A 26,152-nucleotide genomic window follows, 5' to 3' on the forward strand; every position below is an offset into this window, starting at 1 on the left:
CAAGGCCAGAGAGGAAAGGAACAAGGCGAGAGAAGAAGTAACAAGGCGGGAGGAGAAAGTAACAAGGCGAGAGAGGAAAGAAACAAGGCGAGAGAGGAAAGTAACAAGGCGAGAGGAGAAAGTAAAAAGGAGAGAGAAGAAGTAACAAGGCGAGAGAAGAAGTAACAAGGCGAGAGAAGACGTAACAAGGCGAGAGAAGAAGTAACAAGGCGAGAGAAGAAGTAACAAGGCGAGAGAGGAAAGGAACAAGGCGAGAGAAGAAGTGTGAGGGGAAATCCATCAGAGAATGTGTGTGTTCCCCTCACTGTCTCTCCTGCTCCAGCTGCTCCTCCATGCCGTCCATCTTGGCCTCCAGGGCGGCGACACTGAGCCTGTGTTTTCCCCTGACAGCTCCCTCCATCTCCCCCAGCTTCAGCTTCAGCTCCTTGTTATGCCTCTCCAGAGCCTCCCTGGCCCCCTCAGCCTTCTGGCCCAGGGTCCTCTCTCCCTGCAGCTGCACCGTCAGAGTCTCCACCTGGGGAGGGAGGGGAGACAGAGGGATAGAAAGGGAGATTAAAAACAAGAAAAATTGACAAATGTAAATCGAGTCCCGTATACTGTGTGTGTGTGTGTGTGTAGGGGTAAGTGTGTGAGAGTGTGTACCTGAAGTGTAGTCTTCCTGTGTCTCTCGGCCACTAGTTCAGCATTGCTTTGCTCCTCCTCCAACTCCTCCTCCAGCTGAGTGACTCGCGCCTCCAACCTCCGCTTCTCATCACACAGAGCAGACCTGACAACACACACACCGTGAGTAATACACACGCATAATACACAGTAATACACACATCGTAAGTAATACACACGCATAATACACAGTAATAAACACACCGTGAGTAATACACACGCATAATACACAGTAATACACACACCGTGAGTAATACACATGCATAATACACAGTAATACACACACCGTGAGTAATACACATGCATAATACACAATAATACACACACCGTGAGTAATACACACGCATAATACACAGTAATACACACACTGTGAGTAATACGCACTAATAATACACAGTAATACACACACCGTGAGTAATACACACACATAATACACAGTAATACACACACCGTGAGTAATACACACGCATAATACACAGTAATACGCACACCGTAAGTAATACACACGAACAATACACAGTAATACACACACCGTGAGTAATACACACGCATAATACACAGTAATACACACGCCGTGAGTAATACACACGCATAATACACAGTAATACACACACCGTGAGTAATACACACACATAATACACAATAATACACACACCGTGAGTAATACACACGCATAATACACAGTAATACACACACCGTAAGTAATACACACGCATAATACACAGTAATACACACACCGCGAGTAATACACACGCATAATACACAGTAATACACACACCGTGAGTAATACACACACCGTGAGTAATACGCACGAATAATACACAGTAATACACACACCGTAAGTAATACACACGCATAATACACAGTAATACACACACCGTAAGTAATACACACGCATAATACACAGTAATACACACACCGTAAGTAATACACACGAATAATACACAGTAATACACACACCGTGAGTAATACACACACATAATACACAGTAATATACACACCGTGAGTAATACACACGCATAATACACAGTAATACGCACACCGTAAGTAATACACACGCATAATACACAGTAATACACACACCGTAAGTAATACACACGAACAATACACAGTAATACACACACCGTGAGTAATAAACACGCATAATACACAGCAATACACACACCGTGAGTAATACACACGCATAATACACAGTAATACACACACCGTAAGTAATACACACGCATAATACACAGTAATACACACACCGTAAGTAATACACACAAATAATACACAGTAATACACACGCATAATACACAGTAATACACACGCATAATACACAGTAATACATACACCGTAAGTAATACACACGAATAATACACAGTAATACACACGAACAATACACAGTAATACACAAACCGTGAGTAATACACTCGCATAATACACAGTAATACACACACCGTGAGTAATACACACGCATAATACACAGTAATACACACACATAATACACAGTAATACACACACGAGTACACACACATACAGAAAGGAAAATAGAAAGAGAGATACTGACTTCCCGGTAGAGCTGTTGATGATCTCATCAGCCATCTCATCTCTCTCCTGTTGGGCCTGTCTCCTCATCTTCTCAGACACTGATAAATCCTACACACAGAGAGAGAGAGACAGATAGAGAGAGAAAGAGAGAGACAGACAGAAGGAGAGAGACAGAGAGAGAGAGAGAGAGAAAGAGAGAGAGAGACAGACAGAAGGAGAGACAGAGAGAGAGAGCAAGAGAGGGCGTTAGCATCCTAAAACATAAAAGAGTTTGTGTTTTCGCAAATCTCTCACACTCACACCAGCACACACACCTCTGTAAGCTGCAGTAACTCCGCCTCCAAGGTCTGCAGGCGCTTCTCTGTGTCTTTTGATTGGACAACCACCTCGTCACGGGCCAGCTTGGACTCATCCAGCTCACGAAGCACCTCCTTCATCTGAACCTGAGAGAGAGCGAAAAGGAGGGTTGATTAAATATGGTTTTCCACAAGGCTCTGTGCTGGGACCCTTACCATTCTCATTATAGCTGTGGTTTATATATCAGTTAACTGCACAGCATCTAATCTCAGACCGAGCAAGCAGCATTAGAAAGATATAGAGAAGGGGGGTGTAGCTTACCTGCAGTCTCCGTAGCTGCCTAAGCCCCTCCTCCCTGCCGCGATTGGCTGTCTCCACCTGGGCCTCAGCCTCCTGTAGCTCCGCCTCCAGCTGCTTCTTGACGGACATGGCCTGAGAGCGTTGACTCCTCTCCTCCTCTAGCTGGGTCTCCAACTCCTTCACCTGGGGGGGAAGGAGAGAAAGAGAAGAGGAGAGGAGGGGGGATGGAAAGAAAGGGAACAGCAGAGAAAGAGAGAAGTTTAGCATCTAATCCAAATGAATAACTGTCTCCCCATATTCAGGCTTGATACACTCTTCTTCTTCTCTCTATACCTGTTTGTTGAGAGACCTCCTCTTCTCCTCCCCTTTCTCCTCCTTGGTGCTGATCTCTCTCTCAAACTGGGCCCTGAGGGCTTGGAGGGTGACCTCGAGCCTCAGCCTGGAGTTCTCCGCCTCCCCCAGCTCCTCCTCCAGCTCCTGGGTCTGAGTGCGCAGGGACTCTGCCTCTGTCTCCAGGGCCCGCCGGGAACGCTCCAACTCATGCACCTGACACAGGAGGAAAGAAATGTGTGAGATACATTTTCACTCTGTAATACAAATACACACATTCTCTCACACACACACACACACACACACACACACACACACACACACACACACACACACACACACACACACACACACACACACACACACACACACACACATTCTTCCCCACGTCATCCTGTTGATTGACTAGTTGTTCCATGTCTATGCGGAGCTGCTTGTTAGATCTCTCCAGCTCGTCCCTCTGATCTTGGGCCTCCTGTAAGTGTGAATGGGAACAATGAAGTATTAACACTCACTATTACTTAGATGAAGATGAAAACAACTTTTTATGCTGATAACTGGATAATAATGTGTGTAGTCACTCCAGTGGTACCTGCAGGGCTCGTGCCAGTGCCAGGGAGCGTGTCTCCTTCTCTCTACTGTCTGCCTCGGCCCTGTCTCTCTCCTCAGCCAGCCGGGCACTCACCGCCTTCTCCTCTGACAGGCACTGAGGGGGCAAAGGGCAGGGGTTACATCACGGTTACCTCTCACATTTAACCTCTAACCCCTGAACTCTGACCTGGTCAAACTTCTTCTGCCTCTTCTCCAGGGTGGTACAGTTCTGTCTCTCTCTCTGCAGGGCCAGGGTCATGTCCTCTATCTCCTCCCTCAGCCTCTCCCTCTGTCGCTCCACGCGTTCTTTCTCCTCCTCCTTCTGTCGTTCTCTCTGGACGGCCTGGTCTAGGTCTCTCTGCAGTTTCCTGCGCGTCTCCTCTCCTGCCTCCACCGCCCCATTCACCTCCTCCGACTGCCTCCGCAACTCAGCCAGCTAGAGAGGGAGAACGGGAGAGAGGGAGTGATGGTGAGGAGGAAGATAGACTTACTGTAGAAGACAACATGTGTTATATTATAATCTAGAGGAAAGGTTTTTTTACACAATGATGATTACCTGCTGAGTGTGAGTCTGTATCTGCCTGGAGAGATCCTTGGCTCTCTCCTCTTCCTCCTCCACTCTCTCCATCAGTCCATTCCTCTCCTCCTCCAGAGCTCTCACCCTGGAGCCCAGAGCCAGCTTCTGACGAGTCTCATCCTGAAGTAGCTCCTGAGAGTGAAAGCAGGAAAGTGATCACACTCTCCATAGCCGATGTGAGTAAGACCTTTAAACTGGTCAACATTCACAAGGCCGCAGGGCCAGATGGATTACCAGGACGTGTACTCCGAGCATGATCTGACCAACTTTCTAGTGCCTCCCTGACCACCATAGTCCCTGTGCTCAAGTGTCTCCCTGACCACCATAGTCCCTGTGCTCAAGTGTCTCCCTGACCACCATAGTCCCTGTGCACAAGTGTCTCCCTGACCACCATAGTCCCTGTGCCCAAGTGTCTCACTGACCACCATAGTCCCTGTGCCCAAGTGTCTCACTGACCACCATAGTCCCTGTGCCCAAGTCTCTCCCTGACCACCATAGTCCCTGTGCCCAAGTGCCTCCCTGACCACCATAGTCCCTGTGCCCAAGTCTCTCCCTGACCACCATAGTCCCTGTGCCCAAGTGCCTCCCTGACCACCATAGTCCCTGTGCCCAAGTGCCTCCCTGACCACTATAGTCCCTGTGCCCAAGTGTCTCACTGACCACCATAGTCCCTGTGCCCAAGTGTCTCACTGACCACCATAGTCTCTGTGCCCAAGTGTCTCCCTGACCACCATAGTCCCTGTGCCCAAGTGTCTCCCTGACCACCATAGTCCCTGTGCCCAAGAAGATCAAGGTAACCTGCCTAAATGACTACCAACCCGTAGCACTCACATCTGTAGCCATGAAAGTGCTTTGAAAGGCTGGTCATGGCTCACATCAACACCATCATACCAGAAACCCTAGACCCACTCCAATTTGCATACCGCCCCAACAGATCCACAAATGACGCAATCTCTATTGCTCTATTGCACTCAACACTTCCCTTTCCCACCTGGACAAAAGGAACATCAATGCTGTTCATCGACTACAGCTCAGCATTCAACACCATAGTGTCCACAAAGCTCATCACTAAGCTAAGGACCCTGGGACCAAACACCTACCTCTGCAACTGGATCCTAGACTTACTGACAGGCCGCCCCCAGGTGGTAAGGGTAGGAAACAACACATCTGCCACGCTGATCCTCAACACAGGGACCCCTCAGGGGTGCGTGCTTAGTCCCCTCCTGTACACCCTGTTCACTCATGACTGTGTGGCCAAGCACGACTCCAACACCATCATTAAGTCTTCCGTTGACACAAAAGTGGTAGGCCTGAACACCGACAACAATGAGACAGCCTATAGGGAGGAGGTTAGTGTGGTGCCAGGACAACAACCTCTCCTTCAACGTGATCAAGACAAATGAGATGATTGTGGACTTCATGAAAAGGAGGGCCGAGCAGGCCCCCATTCTCATCGACGGTGGAGCAGGTTGAGAGTTTCAAGTTCCTTGGTGTCCACTTCACCAACAAACTAACATGGTCCAAGCACATCAAGACAGTCGTGAAGGGGGCACGACAAAACCTATTCCCTCTCAGGAGACTGAAAAGATTTGGCATCAGATCCTCAAAAAGTTCTACAGCAGCACCATCGAGAGCATCCTGACTGGTTGCATCACCGCCTGGTATGGTAACTGCTAGGCCTCCAATAATGCGCTACAGAGGGTAGTGCGTACGGCCCAGTACATCACTGGGGCCAAGCTTCCTGCCATCTAGGAAGGCCCTAAAAATTGCCAAAGACTCCAGCCACCCTAGTCATAGACTGTTCTCTCTGCTACCGCACGGCAAGTGGTACCGGAGCACCAAGTCTAGGTCCAAAAGGCTTCTTAACAGCTTCTACCCCATAAGACTGCTAAACAGCTAATCAAATGGCTACCTGGACTATTTGCATTGACCCCCCCTTTTTTACGCTGCTGCTACTCTCTGTTTATAATCTATGCATCGTCACTTTACCTCTACCTACATGTACATATTACCTAAATTACCTGGACTAACCTGTACCCCTGCAGATTAACTCGGTACCGGTACCCCCTGTATATAGCCACACTATTGTTATTTTATTGTTGTTCTTTTATTTGTTACTTTAGTTTATTTACTAAATATTTTTCTTAACTCTTATTTTTCTTAAAACTGCACTGTTGGTTTAGGGCTTGTAAGCATTTCACAGTAAGGTCTACCTACACCTGTTGTAATCTGTGCATGTGACAAATAACATTTGATTTGATATCAACATGGAAGTGGTTAAAAACAGAGGATGAAGGAGTTGGCAGTGTGTGTGTATGTGTGTACCTGAGCGTCGTGGAGCTGGCTCTCCAGGCTGCTGACCTCCTTGTTGAGATGGAGGGATTTGGAGTCAGAGGAGGAGAGAGAACTAGAGAGGGTCTCCATCTCAGACTGTAGCTTGTGCAGTCGCTCCTCTCTCTCCTCTCTCTCTCTGTCGGCCTGTGCGAGGCGTGCGGTCAGCTCCTGGAGTTGGCCCTCTGCCCTCTTGCGGCCCCTCTCACTCTCCATGCGGCCCCCCTGCAGGGACTTCAGCTCTGAGGCCAAGCTCACCCTCTCGTCCTCTAATAGACTCTTGGCCTTCTCTAGGGACTGACGGGCCTGGGGAGACCATATAACATCAGGAATTACTACATACATACCATACGCATAGAAACACTACGTTACAGACGTCTCAGTGACCAGTCTACAGAGAGAGAATAACATGCAGGAGTCACTACCGACACTGTACTGAGGGAATAACACACGCAATATGCAGAGAGTCACTGCATAGGCTACATTCTGTGTTTGACTCACCCGCTTGCTGTTGTCCAGTTGTTCCTGCAAGTTGTCTATGGCAGAGCAGTGCTTGACTCTGAGCTCTGAGAGCTGGGCCTCGTGACGTCTCGTCTCCCCCTCAACACACCTCTGGAGCTCCCCCAGCTCTGCCTCTCTACGAGACCTGAGTTCCTGCTGGGCCGCCGTGGTGTCCAGTGTGTCTTCCAGCTCTGTCCTCAAGGCCTCCAGCTCCTCCCCCAGGTCTCTCCTCTGTTTCTCTGCCCTCTCTCTCATCCCTCGTTCATTCTCCACTTCCTCCTTCAGCTCTGACACCTGAGACATGGCCTCTCTCAGAGCCCTCTGAGCCTCAGTCCTTCGTGCACCCTCCTCCTCCAACCTGGGAGAAAGAGAGAGAGGAGTCAAATATGGTGTTCTGCAGGGCACTGTGCTGGAACCGTTTTGATTACCATTATCGAGAGAGAAAGCAGTTTTGTAACACTTTGCAAATGAGGGGGTTGATATTTCCACTTTTCTCAAGGTGTGTGAATATACAGTATAGACTTCCTCTCACCTCCCCTGTAGGGTTGTGATATCTTTCTCTCTCTGAGCCAGGGTGCCCCTGAGTTCAGCGGACAGTAGTCCCAGGTCAGAGAGCTGCTCCTGGGCTTCCACGGCTTCTCCCTCCATCCTCCTCCTCCACTTCTCCTGCTCCAGACGACCCTGCTCCTCACGCTTCAACCGATCTACAGGAGCGAGGGGGAAGAAGAGAAAGAACATAGAAAATAATTAATACCAGGACAAGTATCTGAAACAGTGTTGAGTGTGCAGCAAGTTCATCAAATGTATGTCATAACGTTAAGTATGCATAACAAGTGCCATCAGTTAGGAACAAGCTTTACCTTCCAGGTCAGCAATGACTGCTTCCTGTTTGTTTTTCAGTTTGTTGAGACTCTTGGTCTTCTCCTCTTCCTCAGTCAGTGAGTCTGTTACCTCATTCAACCTCTCCTCCAGCTGCTTCTTCTCCTGAGAGACAGAGACAACATGGATAAATGAAGTTCCAGCTGAGTGAACCCTGGGTTAGTCAGCTTCTATAAAGCCATTCAGTCCTGTCCAGCTGAGTCAACCCTGGGTAGGTCAGCTTCTATAAAGCCCTTCAGTCCTGTCCAGCTGAGTGAACCCTGGGTAGGTCAGCTTCTATAAAGCCCTTCTGTCCTGTCCAGCTGAGTAAACCCTGGGTTAGTCAGCTTCTATAAAGCCCTTCAGTCCTGTCCAGCTGAGTGAACCCTGGGTTAGTAAGCTTCTATAAAGCCCTTCAGTCCTGTCCAGCTGAGTAAACCCTGGGTAGGTCAGCTTCTATAAAACCCTTCAGTTCTGTCCAGCTGAGTAAACCCTGGGTAGGTCAGCTTCTACCTTGGGTTGTGCCGTGGCGGAGATCTTTGTGGGCTATACTCGGCCTTGTCTCAGGATGGTAAGTTGGTGGTTGAAGATATCCCTCTAGTGGTGTGGGGGCTGTGCTTTGGCAAAGTCCTTCCTTCCTGTTTGGCAAAGTCCTTCCTGTTTGGCCCTGTCCGGGGGTATCACCGGATGGGGCCACAGTGTCTCCTGACCCCTCCTTTCTCAGCCTCCAGTATTTATGCTGCAGTAGTTTATGTGTCGGGGGGCTAGGGTCAGTTTGTACTTCTCCTGTCTTATCCGGTAAGTCTGCTCTCTCTAATTTTCTCTTTCTCTCTCTCGGAGGACCTGAGCCGTAGGACCATGCCTCAGGACTACCTGGCATGATGACTCCTTGCTGTCCCCAGTCCACCTGGCCGTGCTGATGCTCCAGTTTCAACTGTTCTGCCTGCGGCTATGGAATCCTGACCTGTTCACCGGACGTGCTACCTGTCCCAGACCTATTATTAGACCATGCTGGTCATTTATGAACATTTGAACATCTTGGCCAAGTTCTGTTATAATCTCCACCCGGAGATGGACCTTTCTAGGGAGTTTTTCCTAGCCACCGTGCTTCAACACCTGCATTGCTTGCTGTTTGGGGTTTTAGGCTGGGTTTCTGTACAGCACTTTGAGATATCAGCTGATGTACAAAGGGCTATATAAATAAATTTGATTTGATTCTATAAAGCCCTTCAGTCCTGTCCAGTTGAGTGAACCCTGGGTAGGTCAGCTTCTATAAAGCCCTTCAGTCCTGTCCAGGATGAGGTAAGTGTTCCAGTTAAATGCGGTCCAGGGTTTATACTGTAGCCAGTGTAACTATGGTTACCTTGCTGAGGCGGTCTCTCTGTTCTCCAGTGCTCAGCATCTCTGTCTCCAGACTCTTGACCTTGGTCTCCAGGGTAACCTTCTCCAACTGGAGGCGCTGTCTGGCCGACTCCTCCTCCTCCAACTGCTCCTCCAGATCCTGAGGAGAAGAGGGAGAGGGGAGGAAAGGAGGAGAGGAGAGGGGGGGAGGAGAGGAGGAGAGAGAGGGAAATGGGAGGAGAGAAGTAGGGAGAGGGGAGGAGAGAGAGGGAAAGGGGAGGAGAGAAGAAGGGATAGAGGAGGAGAGAGGGGAGGAGTGACAGAACATTAGAGAGACTGAGAGATCCAGTTATTCAGCAGAGCCTCTCATCTAAAGTTCCAAAACAATGCTGCTCTCTTCCTCATTATCATGTGCTTCATGTCCCCTTCTCTGTCTTCCACTCTCCCACTGTCCTGTACCGTCACGTGCTGCTGCATCTTCTTCTTCTCATTGGTCATTTGAACGCCCCTCTCCTCCTCCTCCTCCAATCGTCCCTCCAGCTCCCCCAGGATTTCCTCCAACTCCTGCTTCCTGCTGACCAGTCTGGCCCTCATCTCCTCCGCCTCAGCAAACAGCTCCGCCTCCGCCTGCAGCTGGTCTGTCAGCACCGCCTTCTCCTCCATCAGCTAGGAACCAGGAATGAGAGGGGAGAAAGGGACAGGGAGGTAAGTGTTCTGGTCTCTCTACCTGCTGGTGCTTTATTATCAGATGTGTTGTACACACACAGAGAGAGAGAGAGAGAGAGAGAGATACAGAGAGAGAGAGAGAGAGAGAGAGAGAGAGAGAGAGAGAGATACAGAGAGAGAGAGAGATACAGAGAGAGAGAGAGAGAGAGAGATACAGAGAGAGAGAGAGAGAGAGAGAGAGAGAGAGATACAGAGAGAGAGAGATACAGAGAGAGAGAGAGAGAGATACAGAGAGAGAGAGAGAGAGAGAGAGATACAGAGAGAGAGAGATACAGAGAGAGAGAGAGAGAGAGAGAGATACAGAGAGAGAGAGATACAGAGAGAGAGAGATAGATAGAGAGAGATACAGAGAGAGATACAGAGAGAGAGAGAGAGAGAGAGAGAGAGAGAGAGAGAGAGAGAGAGAGAGAGAGAGACTTTATATATTCACTTTATATATTATCTACCTCACTTGCTTTGGCAATGTTAACACATGTTTCATGCCAATAAAGCCCTAGAATTGAATTGAGAGAGAGAGACAGAATAACTGACCACTGTGACTGACCCAAACTTAAGGAAAGCTTTGACTATGTACAGACTTAGTGAGCATAGCCTTGCTATTGAGAAAGGCCGCCGTAGACAGACCTGGCTCTCAAGAGAAGACAGGCTATGTGCTCACTGCCCAGAAAATGAGGTGGAAACTGAGCTGCACTTCCTAACCTCCTGTCCAACGTATGACCATATTAGAGAGACATATTTCCCTCAGATTACAAAGAATTCGAAAACAAATCCAATTTTGATAAACTCCCATATCTACTGGGTGAAATTCCACAGTGTGCCATCACAGCAGCAAGATTTATGACCTGGGCCAGCTGTGCCATCAGAGTCCTGGGTTCGCGCCCAGGCTCTGTCGTAACCGGCCGCGACCGGGAGGTCCGTGGGGCGACGCACAATTGGCCTAGCGTCGCCCGGGTTAGGGAGGGCTTGGTCGGTAGGGGTGTCCTTGTCTCATCGCGCACCAGCGACTCCTGTGGCGGGCTGGGCGCAGTGTACGCTAGCCAAGGTGGCCAGGTGCACGGTGTTTCCTCCGGCGCATTGGTGCGGCTGGCTTCCGGGTTGGATGTGCGCTGTGTTAAAGAAGCAGCGGCTTGGTTGGTTGTGTATCGGAGGACGCATGACTTTCAACCTTCGTCTCTCCCGAGCCCGTACGGGAGTTGTAGCGATGAGACAAGATAGTAGCTACTACAACAATTGGATACTACGAAATTGGGGAGAAAAAGGGGTAAAATTCAAATAAAAAAAATAAATAAATAATTAAAAAAAAAGATTTATGACCTGTTGCCACAAGAAAAGGGCAACCAGTGAAGAACAAACCCATATTTACTAGTAAATACAACCCATATTTATGCTTATTTATTTTCCCTTGTGTACTTTAACCATTTGTAAATTGTTAAAACACTGTATATATATAATATGACATTTGTAATGTCTTTATTGTTTTGAAACTTCTCTATGTGTAATGTTTACTGTTAATTTTTATTGTTTATTTCACTTTTGTATATTATCTACCTCACTTGCTTTGGCAATGTTAACACATGTTTCCCATGCCAATAAAGCCCCTTGAATTGAATGAGAAAGAGAAAGAGAAAGAGAAAGAGAAAGAGAAAGAGAAAGAGAGAGAGAGAGAGAGAGAGAGAGAGAGAGAGAGAGAGAGAGAGAGAGAGAGAGAGAGAGAGAGAGAGAGAGAGACCAGGTAGATAGATAGATACACCTCCAGAGAGATAGATAGATAAACCTCCAGATAGATAGATAAACCTCCAGATAGATAGATAAACCTCCAGATAGATAGATAAACCTCCAGATAGATAGATAAACCTCCCAGATAGATAAAGAAACCTCCAGATAGATAGATAAACCTCCCCGATAGATAGATTGATACAACTCCAGATAGATAGATAGATACACCTCCAGATAGATTGATACACCTCCAGATAGATAGATAGATACACCTACAGATAGATAGATTGATACAACTCCAGATAGATAGATACACCTCCAGATAGATAGATAGATACAACTCCAGATAGATAGATTGATACAACTCCAGATAGATAGATAGATACACCTCCAGATAGATTGATACACCTCCAGATAGATAGATAGATACACCTACAGATAGATAGATTGATACAACTCCAGATAGATAGATACACCTCCAGATAGATAGATAAAGAAACCTCCAGATAGATAGATAAACCTCCCAGATAGATAGATAGATACACCTCCAGAGAGATAGATAGATACACCTCCAGATAGATAGATTGATACACCTCCAGATAGATAGATAAAGAAACCTCCAGATAGATAGATAAACCTCCCAGATAGATAGATAGATACACCTCCAGATAGATAGATAGATACACCTCCAGATAGATAGATAGATACACCTCCAGATAGATAGATAAAGAAACCTCCAGATAGATAGATAAACCTCCCAGATAGATAGATAGATACACCTCCAGATAGATAGATATATACACCTCCAGATAGATATATTGATACACCTCCAGATAGATAGATACACCTCCCAGATAGATAGATACACCTCCCAGATAGATAGATTGATACACCTCCAGAGAGATAGATAGATAAACCTCCAGATAGACAGATAAACCTCCAGATAGATAGATAAACCTCCCAGATAGATAGATAGATATACACCTCCAGAGAGATAGATAGATACACCTCCAGATAGATAGATAAACCTCCAGATAGATAGATAAACCTCCAGATAGATAGATAAACCTCCCAGATAGATAAAGAAACCTCCAGATAGATAGATAAACCTCCCCGATAGATAGATTGATACAACTCCAGATAGATAGATAGATACACCTCCAGATAGATAGATTGATACACCTCCAGATAGATAGATACACCTCCAGATAGATAGATAGATACACCTCCAGATAGATAGATTGATACAACTCCAGATAGATAGATAGATACAACTCCAGATAGATAGATTGATACAACTCCAGATAGATAGATTGATACAACTCCAGATAGATAGATAGATACACCTCCAGATAGATAGATACACCTCCAGATAGATAGATAGATACAACTCCAGATAGATAGATTGATACAACTCCAGATAGATAGATAGATACACCTCCAGATAGATTGATACACCTCCAGATAGATAGATAGATACACCTCCAGATAGATAGATTGATACAACTCCAGATAGATAGATACACCTCCAGATAGATAGATAAAGAAACCTCCAGATAGATAGATAAACCTCCCAGATAGATAGATAGATACACCTCCAGAGAGATAGATAGATACACCTCCAGATAGATAGATTGATACACCTCCAGATAGATAGATAAAGAAACCTCCAGATAGATAGATAAACCTCCCAGATAGATAGATAGATACACCTCCAGATAGATAGATAGATACACCTCCAGATAGATAGATTGATACACCTCCAGATAGATAGATAAAGAAACCTCCAGATAGATAGATAAACCTCCCAGATAGATAGATACACCTCCAGATAGATAGATAGATAAACCTCCAGATAGATAAACCTCCAGATAGATAGATACACCTCCCAGATAGATAGATTGATACACCTCCAGAGAGATAGATAGATAAACCTCCAGATAGACAGATAAACCTCCAGATAGATAGATAAACCTCCCAGATAGATAGATAGATATACACCTCCAGAGAGATAGATAGATACACCTCCAGATAGATAGATAAACCTCCAGATAGATAGATAGATACACCTACAGATAGATAGATTGATACAACTCCAGATAGATAGATACACCTCCAGATAGATAGATAAAGAAACCTCCAGATAGATAGATAAACCTCCCAGATAGATAGATAGATACACCTCCAGAGAGATAGATAGATACACCTCCAGATAGATAGATTGATACACCTCCAGATAGATAGATAAAGAAACCTCCAGATAGATAGATAAACCTCCCAGATAGATAGATAGATACACCTCCAGATAGATAGATAGATACACCTCCAGATAGATAGATAGATACACCTCCAGATAGATAGATAAAGAAACCTCCAGATAGATAGATAAACCTCCCAGATAGATAGATAGATACACCTCCAGATAGATAGATAGATACACCTCCAGATAGATAGATTGATACACCTCCAGATAGATAGATACACCTCCCAGATAGATAGATACACCTCCCAGATAGATAGATTGATACACCTCCAGAGAGATAGATAGATAAACCTCCAGATAGACAGATAAACCTCCAGATAGATAGATAAACCTCCCAGATAGATAGATAGATATACACCTCCAGAGAGATAGATAGATACACCTCCAGATAGATAGATAAACCTCCAGATAGATAGATAAACCTCCAGATAGATAGATAAACCTCCCAGATAGATAAAGAAACCTCCAGATAGATAGATAAACCTCCCCGATAGATAGATTGATACAACTCCAGATAGATAGATAGATACACCTCCAGATAGATAGATTGATACACCTCCAGATAGATAGATACACCTCCAGATAGATAGATAGATACACCTCCAGATAGATAGATTGATACAACTCCAGATAGATAGATAGATACAACTCCAGATAGATAGATTGATACAACTCCAGATAGATAGATTGATACAACTCCAGATAGATAGATAGATACACCTCCAGATAGATAGATACACCTCCAGATAGATAGATAGATACAACTCCAGATAGATAGATTGATACAACTCCAGATAGATAGATAGATACACCTCCAGATAGATTGATACACCTCCAGATAGATAGATAGATACACCTCCAGATAGATAGATTGATACAACTCCAGATAGATAGATACACCTCCAGATAGATAGATAAAGAAACCTCCAGATAGATAGATAAACCTCCCAGATAGATAGATAGATACACCTCCAGAGAGATAGATAGATACACCTCCAGATAGATAGATTGATACACCTCCAGATAGATAGATAAAGAAACCTCCAGATAGATAGATAAACCTCCCAGATAGATAGATAGATACACCTCCAGATAGATAGATAGATACACCTCCAGATAGATAGATTGATACACCTCCAGATAGATAGATAAAGAAACCTCCAGATAGATAGATAAACCTCCCAGATAGATAGATACACCTCCAGATAGATAGATAGATAAACCTCCAGATAGATAAACCTCCAGATAGATAGATACACCTCCCAGATAGATAGATTGATACACCTCCAGAGAGATAGATAGATAAACCTCCAGATAGACAGATAAACCTCCAGATAGATAGATAAACCTCCCAGATAGATAGATAGATATACACCTCCAGAGAGATAGATAGATACACCTCCAGATAGATAGATAAACCTCCAGATAGATAGATAGATACACCTCCAGATAGATAGATAGATACACCTCCAGATAGATAGATACACCTCCAGATAGATAAATAAACCTCCAGATAGATAGATAGATACACCTCCAGATAGATAGATAGATACACCTCCAGATAGATAGATACACCTCCAGATAGATAAATAAACCTCCAGATAGATAGATAGATACACCTCCAGATAGATAGATAGATACACCTCCAGATAGATAGATAGATACACCTCCAGATAGATAGATAGATACACCTCCAGATAGATAAACCTCCAGATAGATAGATAGATATACACCTCCAGAGAGATAGATAAACCTCCAGATAGATAGATAGATACACCTCCAGATAGATAGATACACCTCCAGATAGATAGATTGATACACCTCCAGATAGATAGATACACCTCCAGAGAGATAGATAGATACACCTCCAGAGAGATAGATACACCTCCAGAGAGATAGATAGATAAACCTCCAGATAGACAGATAAACCTCCAGATAGACAGATAGATACACCTCCAGAGAGATAGATAAACCTCCAGATAGATAGATAGATACACCTCCAGATAGATAGATTGATACACCTCCAGATAGATAGATATATATACACCTCCAGATAGATAGATTGATACACCTCCAGATAGATAGATAGATATACACCTCCAGAGAGATAGATACACCTCCAGAGAGATAGATAGATACACCTCCAAATAGATAGATAGAGAACCCCCCAGATAGATAGATACACCTCCAGATAGATAGATAGATACACCTCCAGAGAGATAGATAGATACACCTCCAGAGAGATAGATAAACCTCCAGATAGATAGATAGATATACAACTCCAGATAGATAAATAGAGAAACATCCAGAGAGATAGATAGATACACCTCCAGATAGATAGATAAACCTCCAGATAGATAGATAAATACACCTCCAGATAGATAGATAAATACACCTCCAGATAGATAGATTGATACAACTCCAGATAGATAGATAGAGAAACATCCAGAGAGATAGATACACCTCCAGATAGATAGATTGATACACCTCCAGATAGATAGATAAAGAAACCTCCAGATAGATAGATTGATACACCTCCAGATAGATAGATAAAGAAACCTCCAGATAGATAGATAAACCTCCCAGATAGATAGATAGATACACCTCCAGATAGATAGATTGCGACACCTCCAGATAGATAGATAAAGAAACCTCCAGATAGACAGATAAACCTCCAGATAGATAGATACACCTCCCAGATAGATAGATTGATACACCTCCAGAGAGATAGATAGATAAACCTCCCAGATAGATAGATAGATACACACCTCCAGAGAGATAGATAGATACACCTCCAGATAGATAGATAAACCTCCAGATAGATAGATAGATACACCTCCAGATAGATAGATTGATACACCTCCAGATAGATAGATAGATAAACCTCCAGATAGATAGATAGATACACCTCCAGATAGATAGATTGATACAACTCCAGATAGATAGATTGATACAACTCCAGATAGATAGATAGATACACCTCCAGATAGATAGATACACCTCCAGATAGATAGATAGATATACACCTCCAGAGAGATAGATAGATACACCTCCAGATAGATAGATAAACCTCCAGATAGATAGATAGATACACCTCCAGATAGATAGATTGATACAACTCCAGATAGATAGATAGATACACCTCCAGATAGATAGATACACCTCCAGATAGATAGATAGATAAACCTCCAGATAGACAGATAAACCTCCAGATAGATAAACCTCCAGATAGATAGATAGATATACACCTCCAGAGAGATAGATAGATAAACCTCCAGATAGACAGATAAACCTCCAGATAGATAGATAAACCTCCAGATAGATAGATAGATATACACCTCCAGATAGATAGATTGATACACCTCCAGATAGATAGATAGATACACCTCCAGATAGATAGATTGATACACCTCCAGATAGATAGATTGATACACCTCCAGATAGATAGATAGAGAAACATCCAGAGAGATAGATAGATACACCTCCAGATAGATAGATTGATACACCTCCAGATAGATAGATTGATACACCTCCAGATAGATAGATAGAGAAACATCCAGAGAGATAGATAGATACACCTCCAGATAGATAGATAGAGAAACATCCAGAGAGATAGATAGATACACCTCCAGATAGATAGATTGATACACCTCCAGATAGATAGATAGATAAACCTCCAGATAGACAGATAAACCTCCAGATAGACAGATAAACCTCCAGATAGACAGATAAACCTCCAGATAGATAAACCTCCAGATAGATAGATAGATATACACCTCCAGAGAGATAGATAAACCTCCAGATAGATAGATAGATACACCTCCAGATAGATAGATTGATACACCTCCAGATAGATAGATAGATACACCTCCAGATAGATAGATTGATACACCTCCAGATAGATAGATAGAGAAACATCCAGATAGATAGATTGATACACCTCCAGATAGATAGATTGATACACCTCCAGATAGATAGATTGATACACCTCCAGATAGATAGATAGATATACACCTCCAGAGAGATAGATACACCTCCAGAGAGATAGATAGATACACCTCCAGATAGATAGATAGATACACCTCCAGAGAGATAGATAGATACACCTCCAGATAGATAGATAAACCTCCAGATAGATAGATAGATATACACCTCCAGAGAGATAGATAGATACACCTCCAGATAGATAGATACACCTCCAGATAGATAGATAGATACACCTCCAGATAGATAGATACACCTCCAGAGAGATAGATAGAGAAACATCCAGAGAGATAGATACACCTCCAGATAGATAGATAAACCTCCCAGATAGATATATAGATACACCTCCAGAGAGATAGATAGATACACCTCCAGAGAGATAGATAGATACACCTCCAGATAGATAGATAGATACACCTCCAGATAGATAGATACACCTCCAGAGAGATAGATAAAGAAACCTCCAGATAGACAGATAAACCTCCAGATAGACAGATAAACCTCCAGATAGACAGATAAACCTCCAGATAGATAAACCTCCAGATAGATAGATAGATATACACCTCCAGAGAGATAGATAAACCTCCAGATAGATAGATAGATACACCTCCAGATAGATAGATTGATACACCTCCAGATAGATAGATAGATATACACCTCCAGATAGATAGATTGATACACCTCCAGATAGATAGATAGAGAAACATCCAGAGAGATAGATAGATACACCTCCAGATAGATAGATAGAGAAACATCCAGAGAGATAGATAGATACACCTCCAGATAGATTGATACACCTCCAGATAGATAGATAGATATACACCTCCAGATAGATAGATTGATACACCTCCAGATAGATAGATATACACCTCCAGAGAGATAGATACACCTCCAGAGAGATAGATAGATACACCTCCAGATAGATAGATAGATACACCTCCAGATAGATAGATAGAGAAACATCCAGAGAGATAGATAGATACACCTCCAGATAGATAGATAAACCTCCCAGATAGATATATAGATACACCTCCAGATTGATAGATAAACCTCCCAGATAGATAGATAGATACACCTCCAGATAGATAAGATAGATACACCTCCAGATAGATAGATAAACCTCCCAGAGAGATAGAGAAACCTCAAGATAGATAGATAGAGAAACCTCCAGATAGAAAGATAGATAGACCTCCAGATAGATAGATAGATAGACCTCCAGATAGATAGATAGAGAACCCCCCAGATAGATAGAGAAACCTCAAGATAGATAGATAGAGAAACCTCCAGATAGAAAGATAGATAGACCTCCAGATAGATAGAAAGGTAGATAGACCTCCAGATAGATAGATAGAGAAACCTCCAGATAGAAAGATAGATAGACCTCCAGATAGATAGAAAGATAGATAGACCTCCAGATAGATAGATAGATAGATAGAGAAACCTCCAGATAGATAGATAGAGAAAGGAAAGGTGTGTTACCTGTATGTGTTTCTTGTCCAGATCAGTGTAGTCCTGTTCCACTCTGGTCAGGTTGTCTTTGGCATTCTTAAGCTCCGACTCCCTCACCTGGATCTCCTCGTCCTGACGAGTCACCTGCAGCAGAGGCTTCACCTGGGGGGCACGGGTCAGAGGTCACAGGTTAGGTCACATACAGTGGGGCAAAAAAGTATTTAGTCAGCCACCAATTGTGCAAGTTCTCCCACTTAAAAAGATGAGAGAGGCCTGTAATTTTCATCATAGGTACACTTCAAATATGACAGACAAAATGAGGGAAAAAAATCCAGAAAATCCCATTGTAGGATTTTTATTGAATTTATTTGCAAATTATGGTGGAAAATAAGTATTTGGTCACCTACAAACAAGCAAGATTTCTGGCTCTCACAGACCTGTAACTTCTTCTTTAAGAGGCTCCTCTGTCCTCCACTCGTTACCTGTATTAATGGCACCTGTTTGAACTTGTTATCAGTATAAAAGACACCTGTCCACAACCTCAAACAGTCACACTCCAAACTCTACTATGGCCAAGACCAAAGAGCTGTCAAAGGACACCAGAAACAAAATTGTAGACCTGCACCAGGCTGGGAAGACTGAATCTGCAATAGGTAAGCAGCTTGGTTTGAAGAAATCAACTGTGGGAGCAATTATTAGGAAATGGAAGACATACAAGACCACTGATAATCTCACTCGATCTAGAGCTCCACGCAAGATCTCACAGCGTGGGGTCAAAATGATCACAAAAACGGTGAGCAAAAATCCCAGAACCACAGGGGGGACCTAGTGAATGACCTGCAGAGAGCTGGGACCAAAGTAACAAAGCCTACCATCAGTAACACACTACGCCGCCAGGGACTCAAATCCTGCAGTGCCAGACGTGTCCCCCTGCTTAAGCCAGTACATGTCCAGGCCCGTCTGAAGTTTGCTAGAGAGAATTTGGATGATCCAGAAGAAGATTGGGAGAATGTCATATGGTCAGATGAAACCAAAATATAACTTTTTGGTAAAAACTCAACTCGTCGTGTTTGGAGGACAAAGAATGCTGAGTTGCATCGATAGAACACCATACCTACTGTGAAGCATGGGGGTGGAAACATCATGCTTTGGGGCTGTTTTTCTGCAAAGGGACCAGGACGACTGATCCGTGTAAAGGAAAGAATGAATGGGGCCATGTATCGTGAGATTTTGAGTGAAAACCTCCTTCCATTAGCAAGGGCATTGAAGATGAAACGTGGCTGGGTCTTTCAGCTTGACAATGATCCCAAACACACCGCCCGGGCACTGAAGGAGTGGCTTCGTAAGAAGCATTTCAAGGTCCTGGAGTGGCCTAGCCGGTCTCCAGATCTCAACCCCATAGAAAATCTTTGAAGGGAGTTGAACGTCCGTGTTGCCCAGCAACAGCCCCAAAACATCACTGCTCTAGAGGAGATCTGCATGGAGGAATGGGCCAAAATACCAGCAACAGTGTGTGAAAACCTTGTGAAGACTTACAGAAAACGTTTGACCTCCGTCATTGCCAACAAAGGGTATATAACAAAAGTATTGAGATAAACTTTTGTTATTGACCAAATACTTATTTTCCACCATCATTTGCAAATAAATTCATTAAAAATCCTACAATGTGATTTTCTGCATTTATTTTTCTAATTTTGTCTGTCACAGTTGAAGTGTACCTATGATGAAAATTACAGGCCTCTCTCATCTTTTTAAGTGGGAGAACTTGCACAATTGGTGGCTGACTAAATACTTTTTTGCCCCATTGTACCTGTGCTATAGTGTGTATGTGTTTGTGTGTGTGTATGTGTGGGTATGTGTGTGTGTGTACCTTGGTGAACAGCCTCCACCATTGCCAGTTCCTGAGTTTGAGGTAGGCAGCACAGTTCCTCTGCATCACTCTCATAGCACTCAGCTGCTGCTGCTTCTTCAGGAAGGCCCTACAGAGAGAGTCAACACAGAGAGAGAAAACACAGAGAGAGAAAACACAGAGAGAGAAAACACAGAGAGAGACAGAGAGAGTCAACACAGAGAGAGACAGAGAGTCAACACAGAGAGAGACAGAGAGAGAGACAGAGAGTGTCAACACAGAGAGAGACAGAGAGACAGAGAGAGTCAACACAGAGAGAGAAAACACAGAGAGAGACAGAGAGTCAACACAGAGAGAGACAGAGAGAGAGACAGAGAGAGTCAACACAGAGAGAGACAGAGAAAGACAGAGAGTGTCAACACAGAGAGAGACAGAGATACAGAGAGAGTCAACACAGAGAGAGACAGAGAGAGAGATAGAGAGAGACAGAGAGTCAACACAGAGAGAGAAAACACAGATGAAGACAGAGAGAGTCAACACAGAGAGAGACAATGAGAGTCAACACAGAGAGAGTCAACACAGAGTCAACACAGAGAGAGAGACGGAGAGAGTTAACACAGAGAGAGACAGAGAGAGAGATAGAGAGAGACAGAGAGAGTCAACACAGAGAGAGAAAACACAGATAAAGACAGAGAGAGTCAACACAGAGAGAGTCAACACAGAGAGAGACAATGAGAGTCAACACAGAGAGTCAACACAGAGAGAAAGACAGAGTGAGTCAACACAGAGAATCAACAGAGAGAGAGAGACAGAGAGTCAACACAGAGAGAGTTAACACAGAGAGAGACAGAGAGAGAGAGAGAGTCAACACAGAGAGTCAACACAGAGAGAGAGACAGAGAAAGTCAACACAGAGAGAGACAGAGATACAGAGAGAGTCAACACAGAGAGAGACAGAGAGAGATAGAGAGAGACAGAGAGTCAACACAGAGAGAGAAAACACAGATGAAGACAGAGAGTCAACACAGAGAGAGACAATGAGAGTCAACACAGAGAGAGTCAACACAGAGAGTCAACACAGAGAGAAAGACGGAGAGAGTTAACACAGAGAGAGACAGAGAGAGAGATAGAGAGAGACAGAGAGAGTCAACACAGAGAGAGAAAACACAGATAAAGACAGAGAGAGTCAACACAGAGAGAGTCAACACAGAGAGAGACAATGAGAGTCAACACAGAGAGTCAACACAGAGAGAAAGACAGAGTGAGTCAACACAGAGAGAGTTAACACAGAGAGAAAGAGAGAGAGAGAGTCAACACAGAGAATCAACAGAGAGAGAGAGACAGAGAGTCAACACAGAGAGAGTTAACACAGAGAGACAGAGAAAGAGAGAGAGTCAACACAGAGAGTCAACACAGAGAGAGAGACAGAGAAAGTCAACACAGAGAGAGTTAACACAGAGAGAGTTAACAGAGAGAGAGAGAGAGTCAACACAGAAAGAGAGACAGAGAGATTCAACACAGAGAGTCAACACAGAGAGAGAGACAGAGAGAGTCAACACAGAGAGATAGACAGAGAGAGTCAACACAGAGAGTCAACACAGAGAGAGAGACAGAGAGAGTCAACACAGAGAGAGAGACAGAGAGACAGAGAGTCAACACAGAGAGAGAGACAGAGAGACAGAGAGAGTCAACACAGAGAGAGAGACAGAGAGAGTCAACACAGAGAGTCAACACAGAGAGAGAGACAGAGAGAGTCAACACAGAGAGAGAGAGACAGAGAGACAGAGAGAGTCAACACAGAGAGAGAGACAGAGAGAGTCAACACAGAGAGAGAGACAGAGATAGTCAACACAGAGAGAGAGACAGAGAGACAAAGACACACACTAAAACACAGAGAGTCAACACAGATAGAGAGACAGAGAGAGTCAACACAGAGAGATAGACAGAGAGAATCAACACAGAGAGTCAACACAGAGAGAGAGACAGAGAGAGTCAACACAGAGAGAGAGACAGAGAGAGTCAACACAGACAGAGACAGAGAGAGTCAACACAGAGAGAGACAGAGAGACAGAGAGAGTCAACACAGAGAGAGAAAACACAGAGAGAGACAGAGAGTCAACACAGAGAGAGACAGAGAGAGAGACAGAGAGAGTCAACACAGAGAGAGACAGAGAGAGAGACAGAGAGTGTCAACACAGAGAGAGACAGAGATACAGAGAGAGTCAACACAGAGAGAGACAGAGAGAGAGATAGAGAGAGACAGAGAGTCAACACAGAGAGAGAAAACACAGATGAAGACAGAGAGAGTCAACACAGAGAGAGACAATGAGAGTCAACACAGAGAGAGTCAACACAGAGAGTCAACACAGAGAGAAAGACGGAGAGAGTTAACACAGAGAGAGACAGAGAGAGAGATAGAGAGAGACAGAGAGAGTCAACACAGAGAGAGAAAACACAGATAAAGACAGAGAGAGTCAACACAGAGAGAGAAAACACAGATAAAGACAGAGTGAGTCAACACAGAGAGAGTTAACACAGAGAGACAGAGAGAGAGAGAGTCAACACAGAGAATCAACAGAGAGAGAGAGACAGAGAGTCAACACAGAGAGAGACAGAGAAAGAGAGAGAGTCAACACAGAGAGTCAACACAGAGAGAGAGACAGAGAAAGTCAACACAGAGAGAGTTAACACAGAGAGAGTTAACAGAGAGAGAGAGAGAGTCAACACAGAAAGAGAGACAGAGAGAGTCAACACAGAGAGTCAACACAGAGAGAGAGACAGAGAGAGTCAACACAGAGAGATAGACAGAGAGAGTCAACACAGAGAGTCAACACAGAGAGAGAGACAGAGAGAGTCAACACAGAGAGATAGACAGAGAGAGTCAACACAGAGAGTCAACACAGAGAGAGAGACAGAGAGACAGAGAGTCAACACAGAGAGAGAGACAGAGAGACAGAGAGAGTCAACACAGAGAGAGAGACAGAGAGAGTCAACACAGAGAGAGAGACAGAGATAGTCAACACAGAGAGAGAGACAGAGAGACAAAGACACACACTAAAACACACCTGCGTGCGAGGAATCCTCGGGCAGCGCTCTGGAAGCGTATGATGGTGTCAGTGATCTTCAGGTCTCTCTCCTCCTCCAGGTGACCTAAGACTCCAGCCCTGAAGAACACTTTGCTCTGCCCAACTCTGAACAGGTTACGGTCCAGCTCCAACGCTCTGATCTGGAGACAGAGAGAGGACGGATACAAAGTTGAAATCACGTCCATATATGCATGTGCTTCAACACATAGGGCCCTATTTTGGTAAACGACAGTACAGCTTAGCTGTTCAATGGGACTCACCATGAGTTCACAGGCCTGCTTCCCGTCCATGAAGGTACGAGGGATAGCATTAGGAGTCAGGATCTCATACCTACAGGAAGAGACAGAGAGACTGGGACTGTGTTCTCTACATGACAACGTCAACTGACAGGCGAATGTGTGTTTCTGTGGGTGTGAGACAAATGGTTACGATAGCCATCATTGTGGATGTTAAGTGTTTCCTCTTGCCAGACCCGCTCCATGTTACCTCTGTCTGAACTCCTGGAAGGGGATGCGGTTGGGGAAGCCCTGTCTGCAGATACGGATCCCCTCTAAGACTCCATTACACCTCAACTGGTCCAGAACAAGATGGGGAGTCAGCTTACCAGACTGACAGACAGAGAGAGAGGGAGAGAGAGAGAGACAGAGAGACAGAGAGACAGAGAGAGAGAGAGAGAGAGAGGGAGACAAAAAACAGACACAGAGAGACAGTCAGAGAGACAGTCAGAGAGAGTAGGGTTATAACCTGTGGTTGAATATATAGTCTGTCTGTTTGAGAGATAGAGGGAAATCAATCAATAGCCTAGCTGTGTGAGCATCCTAACCCTCCCCTCTCTTCTCCCCCTCCTCCTCTCCTCTCTTCCTCTCCTCTCTCACCTTCTTCTCGTGGTTGGGGATGATACAGCGGAGGAAGTTCGGGTTGGTGTTGCGTAGTGTTGCCATCAGCTTGGTGAGGGACTCCTTGTAGAGCTGACCCACGGTCCTGAACATCCCCTTCTTAGTCTTCAGCCCCGCCCCGAAGTTGACCGGCCCACTGTTGGTGTCGTTGGGCACCTGGTCCAGCCCTACGGGCCTCTCCACTACACGCAGAGGACGTCACAGTTAGAACAGCTCTGATTGGTGGGTTGGTGGTGGAGGGACCAGAGCTACAGACATGAGTTTGGCCAACTAGGTTAGAGATTTGGAACGGGCTCCATGTTGGTGGGAGAGGTTTCAGTTAACACTGTAGTTAGAATGCAAATGACAATGTTAATGTCAGGGGCGGCTTGGTGCCAACATGGAAGACAGTTTATCAAACTCTGTATATCCGTGGCTCTGGTTGGGGCCATTGTGATGCCAGAGAAAATGGAGAAACTAATATAGGGCTTTTTCAGGATCTGAAATGTTGCAGGAGGTTTCTCTGTGGTCAATGTTTCTTGACAATACTTGCTGTTTTGTAAAAACACGTGTAGCAAAACCGTTTGCAACTGTTTAAGTATTCTGAACGTAGCCCTGGTGAGGATGTGAGAGCAGTGCCTTGTGGTTTATGGAGCTTCTATAGAAATGAAGTGAATTCCTTCAGAATGTTGCAAAAGATGTCAAAAAGCAACGCATGAACACCAGACAATCACAGCACGGTCACTAAAAGCAAACCAACAACAACAACAACAAGAACAACTAAGTACAAATGTAAAGTGAGATAAATAGAAAAGAGTTGAGTAAGAAATGTATACTGAAACAGAGTTGAGAAGTATTCAGAGGACAACAGTAACAACATGGTACTAAA

At 44.5% G+C, this 26,152-nt stretch overlaps 1 protein-coding gene across 1 annotated transcript in view; it reads right to left on the reverse strand.

Moving 5' to 3' along the window:
- Positions 1–301: 301 nt before the first annotated feature.
- Positions 302–26,152, reverse strand: part of LOC139396671 (myosin-10-like) — a gene marked incomplete at its 5' end in the record, with an annotated part of 69,746 nt that continues 43,895 nt past the window's right edge. Inside the window, 22 exons of the mRNA XM_071143611.1 lie at positions 302–514; positions 643–766; positions 2,210–2,298; positions 2,505–2,633; positions 2,809–2,970; positions 3,121–3,333; positions 3,494–3,592; positions 3,710–3,823; positions 3,896–4,144; positions 4,265–4,417; positions 6,611–6,922; positions 7,118–7,475; positions 7,650–7,821; positions 7,978–8,101; positions 9,339–9,476; positions 9,776–9,982; positions 19,485–19,616; positions 21,325–21,433; positions 24,368–24,528; positions 24,649–24,718; positions 24,875–24,996; positions 25,264–25,466. Coding sequence (XP_070999712.1) covers positions 302–514; positions 643–766; positions 2,210–2,298; positions 2,505–2,633; positions 2,809–2,970; positions 3,121–3,333; positions 3,494–3,592; positions 3,710–3,823; positions 3,896–4,144; positions 4,265–4,417; positions 6,611–6,922; positions 7,118–7,475; positions 7,650–7,821; positions 7,978–8,101; positions 9,339–9,476; positions 9,776–9,982; positions 19,485–19,616; positions 21,325–21,433; positions 24,368–24,528; positions 24,649–24,718; positions 24,875–24,996; positions 25,264–25,466 — 3,653 coding nt within the window. The remainder of the gene's footprint in view (positions 515–642; positions 767–2,209; positions 2,299–2,504; positions 2,634–2,808; positions 2,971–3,120; positions 3,334–3,493; positions 3,593–3,709; positions 3,824–3,895; positions 4,145–4,264; positions 4,418–6,610; positions 6,923–7,117; positions 7,476–7,649; positions 7,822–7,977; positions 8,102–9,338; positions 9,477–9,775; positions 9,983–19,484; positions 19,617–21,324; positions 21,434–24,367; positions 24,529–24,648; positions 24,719–24,874; positions 24,997–25,263; positions 25,467–26,152) is intronic.

The sequence above is a fragment of the Oncorhynchus clarkii genome, unplaced genomic scaffold (genome assembly GCF_045791955.1).
Source record: "Oncorhynchus clarkii lewisi isolate Uvic-CL-2024 unplaced genomic scaffold, UVic_Ocla_1.0 unplaced_contig_3076_pilon_pilon, whole genome shotgun sequence".
NCBI lineage: Eukaryota > Metazoa > Chordata > Actinopteri > Salmoniformes > Salmonidae > Oncorhynchus > Oncorhynchus clarkii.